Genomic DNA, 8,112 nt, shown 5'->3' on the forward strand with positions numbered 1-8,112 from the left:
ACTGTCCTTTCCCCCATTGAATTATCTTGGAATCTTTGTCAAAACTTAATTGACCAAAAAAATGTATGAGTTTACTTCTGGACTCTCAATTTGATTCCACTTATCCAAATGTTTATCTTTATGCCACTACTACACAGTTTTGATTATTGTAGCTTTGCAATAAGTTTTGACATCAGGAAGTGAGTCCTCCTACTTGGCTTTTTTTTTTTTTTTAAAGATTATTTTGACTATTCTAGGTACCTTGAATTTTCATATGAATTTTAGGTTCAGTATATCAATTTCTGTCAAAAAGGCAATTGGAATTTTAATAGGGCTTACATTTAACCTGCAGATCATTTGAGAGAATATTGGTTTCTTAACAATAGTAAGTCTTTTAATAAATGAACATGAGATGTCTTTCCTTTTATTTTAGGTCTTCCTTAATTTTTTTCAAGAAAGTTTTATAGTTTTCTTTTGTTAAATATATTCCTATGTATTTTATTCATTTTGATGGTATTATAAATAGAATTGTTTTTCTTAATTTTATTTTTAGGTCGTTCATTGCTAATGTATAGAAATACAACTAATTTTTTACTTAGGAATAAACTTAACCAAAGAAGTGAAAGACTTGTACACTGAAAACTACAAAATGTTGCTGAAAGTAATTAAAGAAGACACAGATAAATGGTAAGACATCCCATGTCATGGATTGGAAGACTTAATACAGCTAAAATGTTAATACTATACACTAAGATATGTTTTCAGCAGAAATAGAAAAATTAATCCTAAAATTCATATGGAATCTCAAGGGACCCTGAATAGCCTAAAGAATCTTGAAAAAGAAGGAAAAAAGTTGGAGGACTCACCCTTCCTGCTTTCAAAACTTACTATAAAGCTACGATAATCAAACAGCATAGTAAAAAGACACATGGCACAAAGTCAGCCATATAGACCAATGGAACAAAATATAGAGCCCAGAAAAACCCTCACATATATGGTCAAATAATTTTTGACAGGAGTGCCAACACCATTTGATAGGGGAAAATACAGTTTTTCAACAAATAGTGCTGAAAAAATTAGATATCCACATGCAAAAGAATGAAGTTAGGACCTTACCTAACACCATATGCAAAAATCAACTCAAATGGATCAAAGACCTAAATGAAAGACTTGAAACTAAAAATCTTAGAAGAAATCATAGAGGAAAAGCTTCACGACATTGGATTTGGCAGTGATTCATTGGATATAACACCCAAAACACAGGCAACAAAAGAAAACTAAAACAGATAAATTTGACTACATCAAAATGAAAAACATCAAAGGACACAAACAACAGAGTGAAAAGGCAATCCATGGAATAGAGAAGATATTTGCAAATCATATATCTCATAAGGGGTTAATACCCAGAATAGATAAAGGACTACTACAACTCAACAACAACAAAAAAATCTGATTTTTAAATAGGCAAAAAACTTGAACATACATTTCTCCAAAGAAGATATACAAATGGCCAATAAAGCAGATGAAAGATGCTCAACCTCACTAATCATTAGGGAAATACAAATAAAAATCACAAGATATCACCTCACCCAGATGGGTCTCCCCTGGACAAATATCAACCACTTTACATAAGCTCAGAAGTATCCTATTCCTTTGCACCTTGTTAAGGACATTTCAGGCAGTCATCCCTGCTAAGTTCTTTACCTTCCTTCTTTCTCTCTCACCTAAATCACTGCCATCAGCCTACACACATGCTGTAATATTCCTTGTTATCCCTAAAACAAACACACACACAAAAAGCAAAACAAAACTCTACCGTAATCCTTTAACATCTTTATTGACATATAATTAACATTACACATAGTTCATCCATTTACTACCCTGATTCTTTACCTTCTTTTCTAGCTACCAACCCCATTCACCCGCACTCCTTCAAGCCAAACTTCTAAAGAGGGTTGTCTGCCCATATGGCTTCCAAGTCACTCTACATACCTTAACGGAAAAGCCAAAACTATAAAGTTTCTAGAAAAAAAAAGGATAATATTTTCACAACCTTGGAGTAACCAAACATTTCTTAGGATATTAAAAGCAATAACCATGAAAGAAAATATGAATAAATTAGGCTTCATCAAAATTAAAAACTGCTCAACAGAAGACACCACTAAGAATATGCAAAGGCAAACCAAGGACTGAGAGAAAACATTCATAACACATGCATCTGACAAAGTATTTGTATCTAGAATAAATAATTCCTACAACTCAACAATAAAAAGACGATCCAATTTTTTTAAATTGGCAAAAGATTAGAAAATATACTTAACAAAACCAAATATATATATCTGTGTGTGTGTGTATATATATATGTCTGTATATATATATACACAAATGGCCAATAAACACATGAAAAAGTGCTTTAACACCATTAGTTATCAGAGAAATGCTAATTAAAACCACAATAAGGTATACTACTCACCCACTAGAATGGTTAAAATGAAAAAGACTGACAGTTAGTACCTAGCACATAAGCCCTCCATAAGTGTTAGTTGCTATCTTCTTGTTAAAATAATAATAATAATAAAGATTGTTATTATTACTGGATATGAAGAGTGAAAGACTAACCTGGGTTAGCATAGAATACAAAACCACTATTTTCTTTTATCTATTTTCTCACTTTATGATTTTAAGTGTTTAATAGTTTTTTTCCTGAGTTTCCCCCCCTTCATGTTTTTTTCTTCATCTATTTAATTTTTACTTGTCTGTTTATTCATCCACTTTGGCTCACACCAGACTCCTGACATTGTCCCAGTATGCTAACAGACCTTCTCAAAACCTTAAATTCAAGAATATGATAGTGTATATCATACCCTCTCCTCCCACCCCCTCCCCAAAAGAAAGAAACCCACACAATGCAGTATGGTTTTGTGAGAGTGGTAAGGTAGGTTAAGTCATGGAAAGAGGCAAGAAAGCTAAGTTGAGTGTCACTGCAGGGCAGTCACCTGGGCTCATTTATCACCTCACCATCTGTCTTAGAACTTGTTACAGATTTGAGGGATAATTTGTGGCAGGCTGTCTATGAATGCCAAGGGCCTGCTGTACATAGCCCTTCCCAGATTGTCCCTGCCTACGTTCTAGCCCCACCATGCCATCATGTGCCACACACAAATTCTTGCAGTTCTCAAGCATCTCATGCCTCTTGTACCAATGAGTGGAATCATCTCCACTCATTCTTTTCTTTCTCTGTCTTTGAACTCCTCACTCTCAAGTCCCAGTTCTCCATAAAGTTCTCTCTGGATTCTCATGCAGAGCAATCCCATGGCACTTGGGTCTGTGCAGACTTCAACACCACACTTACCACACAAGATTATAATCCTTCCTGTATCTCTTATCCCAAGGACTATGGGGCCTCTGGGTTCACTGAATGAAGACCAATTTGGAGGCTCTTACAACAGTTTACTTAAGAGGTGACATGGCTTGAAGTGGGCTGGAGGAAGAGTGAGGGGTCAGGTCATGAGATAGGAGTTAAGAAATGACAGGACTTGGTTGATCAGAGGCATTAGAATGTAGTGGTTGAAGGGTGTACGCTGTGCTGCCCAGCAGCTTAGGTTCTAAATCATACTCTGCCACTTGGTGGCTATGGACCTTGGACAAGTTACTTCAACCTTCTTACTTGTTTTCTTATTTGTAAAATAGGAATAATGACAGCATTTATTTCCTAGGATTGCTGTGAAGTGAAGTGCCTAAAACAGTACCTAGCACATAGCCCTCTGTTAGTTGCTATTTTCTTGTTATAATAGTAATAATAAATATTGTTATTATTACTGGATATGAAGAGTGAAAGAGAGGAAGAAAATAAGGCTAAGTCCGAGGTTTCTAACCTAAGCAACTAAATGGAAGGTATTTTTTCATAAAACAGGACATTGAAGAAATAACAGAATTGAGAAGATTGTAAATTCAAGTTTGTTTGTTTGTTTGTTTTTTGCTTTTTTTGCTTGCAGAATCTTAGTAACCCAACCAGGGATTGAACCCAGGCCACGGCAGTGAAAGCCTGGAATCCTAACCACTAGGCTACCAGGGAACTCCCATAAATGCAACATTTTTCATTAAGACTTTATTCTTTTAGAGCAGTTGTAGGTTCACGACAAGTTTGAGGGGATGGTACAGAGATTCCCATATACCTCCCTCCCATTCATGATAGCCTCCCCCATTATCTACATCCTCCACCAGAGTGGTATATTTGTTACAACTGATGAACCTACATTGACACATCATCACCCAAAGTCCATACTTTATAAGTTCAGTTTTTGTTAAGTTGAATGACAGGTGCCTGAGGAACTTCCAAGTGGAGAGGTCTAGTAGGCTGTAGGGTGTAAATGTCTGTAGTTCATGAGACAATTCTGGGATGGAGATACAGATTTGGGAATCATCCACACAGGGTAATTTACATAATGGGTATGGATAAGCTTGCCAAGTCAAGTGTTTAAGGAGCAGCACAGTGGCTAATACTGTTCAAGGTTCTTTCTCTTCTCTTTAGTGTATTAATTATCTGTTGCTGTGTTTACCCCAAAACTCAGTGACTTAAAACAATAGCTATTTGGGACTTCCCTGATGGCCCAGTGGTTAAGAATCTGCACTTCCACTGTAGGTGGCTCGTGTTAGATCCCTGGTCAGGGAACTAAGATTCCGAATGCCACGTGGTGCGGTCAATAAAAAACAAAACCAAACAAAACAAAAACCCAGCAGCTATTATCTCACAGTTTCTGTTGGTCATTAATCTGGGCACAGTTTAGTTGGGTGCCTCTGCCTCAAAGTCTGTCCCAAACCTGCAGTCAAGATGTTTAGACAGGGATGCAAGCATTTCAAGGCATATATAGTACTACAAAGCTCATTAAAAAAAAAAAAAAGATGAAAAATCCAGCATATCCTACCTGTCGTTACACTCTGTAACTTCCAAGGCTAAGTGAGAAGAGGCCATGCAGCTTCTATCAGTCTATTTCTTGGGATACTCAACTTCGAAACCCAGCTGCTGTGCTGTGAGGAAGCTCAGGCCACAGGGAGAGGCTATGTAAATGTGTTCCAGCTGACAGTTCCCACAGAGGGCCTAGCTGACAGCCACCATGTGTCCGCATGTCAGTAAGGAAGCCTCAGGATCTCAGGCTCTATCTATTCCTGGTACATACTTTCCACTAGTTCGCCTTCTTTCAACTCCATCTTTGCCACATCGTTGTCACTAAGAGGAAATGAAGAAATAATAAGGGTAAAGTGCTTAGAACAGTGCCTGACACATAACACCCAGTTACCATTAGCTACTATTAAGATTATTTTAGAAGTTTTTATTGCTCTTATTACTTTGCTCTTCGGTGCCTAACGAAGAAATAAAGCAAAAATTCCAAATCTAGTGGATTAATTCTTTTCCCTTCAGCGCCCCATCTGCTTACTGACATAACTAGCTCTTCACCTAGAATTAATTACCTCTTTGCGCTCATTTGCCCGTCTGAGACCATGGGATATGTGGCTCGTGCACTAGGACGGCCTTAGGACCTAGACTGATGTCTGGGGCGTGGCTGTTGAGACGTGAACAGGCCTAGATGAGGCGGGCGCAGGTGAGAAGGGTAGAACCCAGTTAGGAGACCTCCGACCTGTAAATCAGTGTGGTCTCTCTACTTCCTAGGCAACCTCAGGCAAGGACTCCCTGTCTCACGGTTCCGTTTCCCCTTCTGCAGAAAAAGTAATTTATTATTTGTGGTGCTTCCTCACTCACAGGGTTGCTGTGAAGACCCTGAGGTAGGATGTCGGAGAGAGAACAGTCCGTTATTACAAGCCTGAAGCCTCAAAAATGGGAGGGAGAGAGGAAAGGGAGTCACGTGACAAACGCGGTCCTCTCAGGCCTCCGAGAGTTTGTCCTAGAACGTCTCATTTCCATGGTAGATGGCGCTGGAATTTCCGGGGCAAAGACTTTGCTCTTCCGGAGTACGTGCTACTGCTTCCGGGGCGGGACGCGGCGAGCCGCGAGTGCTGTGCTTTAGTTCGCTGCTGACTCGTTTCTCTGCGCTCCTTGTTGCAATGAGCTTTCTCAAAAGTTTCCCGCCGCCTGGGTCGGCTGAGGGGCTCCGGCAGCAGCAGCCAGATACTGAGGCCGTGCTAAACGGGAAAAGCTTCGGCACCGGCACCCTTTATATCGCTGAGAGGTATGGTCTCTGGTCCCGAGTGCTGGCTTCCTGCGCACCTCCTTCCCCCCAGGCGCGGGCGGTGCGGAGGAGCGGGGCGACACCACGACCTCTGGGGCGGCGGGGCGGGGGGGCGCGGGCTCCGCGTTCCCTTGGGGGTGCTTCTGCTGTGGGTAAGATTTGACTGTTCCAATGTTGTTTGCTTGGAGCCTTTTTTTCTCCTCATTCATTATGCTTTTTACCCGCCTGTTTACCGGAGGTCCGGTGGGGTGTTGCTCTTTATTCAATGTCTCATTTTAAGGTTTTGAGTTTCTAGGCCCTGAGTTAGAGTCATCAGTGTGCCTGCTTTCTCGATGAACAGGAGCGGGAGGTGTTACCCTGAGCAGGATATGTAGGTTTAGAGCAGATTGTGCAGTATTTTTAAAGTTTGGTTAAGGAGTGTAGGTTTTCTTCTGTAGGTATGGGTGGGGAGAGGAACACCTTCAACGCCACGCAGGTTGGGGTTATATCCAGAGGGACCTGACTCTCATTTTCATTCCTAGAAGGAATTGCCCTTTTATTTAGGTACCTGGGGCACTTTGTACTTTCACAGTCAGATAGACTTGTCTTAAATGTTGAGATTGTAGAATAGAGGTTCCCATTTCCATGATACACGGTTCCATTCATCTTCAGGCCAACAGTGACACATGGAATCCTTCTGTCCTTCACATCTCTCTGACTTCTGCATCAGTTTTGTCTACATCCAGAGAAAATTCTCTGCTTCTAAGAGGTCACATGATTATATTGGACCCACACAAATAATCCAGGATAATCTCTCTATTCTGTTATCAACTGATTAGTAACTTGAATTACATACACAAAGTCCCTTTTGCCCTGTAACATAACACATTCACAGGTTTGACACCAGGGGAAATTGGAGTCATGGGGGCCAAAATTCTGACTACCACAGAGGGCACAAAAAGATGTAAAGAACCCTTGGTTTAGAAGGAAATCTAGTCACTGAGCAAAGCTTACGCTTTTGGCCAGTCACTGAGATAGGAAATATGGATGGGAGGAAAAGCAAGTTTGGGGAATGAGTTTGGTCTGTATATGTGTGGATTAGTTGCAGATATGAGCATGTTTCTTGGGAGAGTGGTGTTAAAGGTGGATAGATTAGATACCCAAGAAGAGAAGAGGACCAAGGGTAGAACCCTGGGGACACATCTACACTAAGAGGTAGGTTATAGAAGAATAGACTTGAGAAAAGTGAGAGGAGCAGTCAAATAAAAGCATATCTGAAAAGCACCTATTGGGTATTGACAAGGAGACCTTCAGTGATCCTGGAAGAGCGATTTCTTTTAAGGGGTGGAAAGTGGAACACAGATAGGTTCCTAGCCCCTACTCAGTCCCCTTTTTCTTCATGGCTTCTCTGTGTATTCGCTCTTCTATAATATAAATCCTGTTTTGGGAAGGTCCTATACTTGTCTTTCCATTTGGAAAAATTTCAAACCTAAAGAAAAGTTGCAAGCGTTGTTAATTAATACCCATGGCTTCTTTGCAAAGATCCATCAGTTGTTAACATTTTGCCACATTTACCTCTTTCTCTTTTTTTTCTGAGCTTTTTGAGAGTTGCAGACATGTCATCACTTCACATGTAAATACTTGAGCAAAAATCTAATAAGGACATTCTCTGTATAACCACAATACAGTTATCACACTGAGGAAGTACAAACTCCTTTTTTAGCTCTTATCTGTTAAAAAAATTTACTTATTTCAACTTTTCACTAACAAATCTTTTTCTTTAAGAAACTATTTTTATAAAATATACATACAAAAAGAATATAAATTATAAATATATGGTTTAAGGAATTATAATTAAACTAACACCTGCATAACACCTCCAGGTTAAGAATAGAATATTACCAGTACCTTGGACACTGTTGTTCATCCCCCTACTGATTGTTAGCGTTACCTCCTTGGTCTCTTTCCC

General features: G+C 39.6%; 1 protein-coding gene across 1 annotated transcript in view; it reads left to right on the forward strand.

Annotated features, from left to right (window-relative positions):
• Positions 1–5,957: 5,957 nt before the first annotated feature.
• Positions 5,958–8,112, forward strand: part of CLNS1A (chloride nucleotide-sensitive channel 1A) — a 20,395-nt gene continuing 18,240 nt past the window's right edge. Inside the window, exon 1 of the mRNA XM_007455303.1 lies at positions 5,958–6,164. Coding sequence (XP_007455365.1) covers positions 6,040–6,164 — 125 coding nt within the window. The 5' untranslated portion in view covers positions 5,958–6,039. The remainder of the gene's footprint in view (positions 6,165–8,112) is intronic.

The sequence above is a fragment of the Lipotes vexillifer genome, unplaced genomic scaffold (genome assembly GCF_000442215.2).
Source record: "Lipotes vexillifer unplaced genomic scaffold, Lipotes_vexillifer_v1.1 scaffold276, whole genome shotgun sequence".
NCBI lineage: Eukaryota > Metazoa > Chordata > Mammalia > Artiodactyla > Lipotidae > Lipotes > Lipotes vexillifer.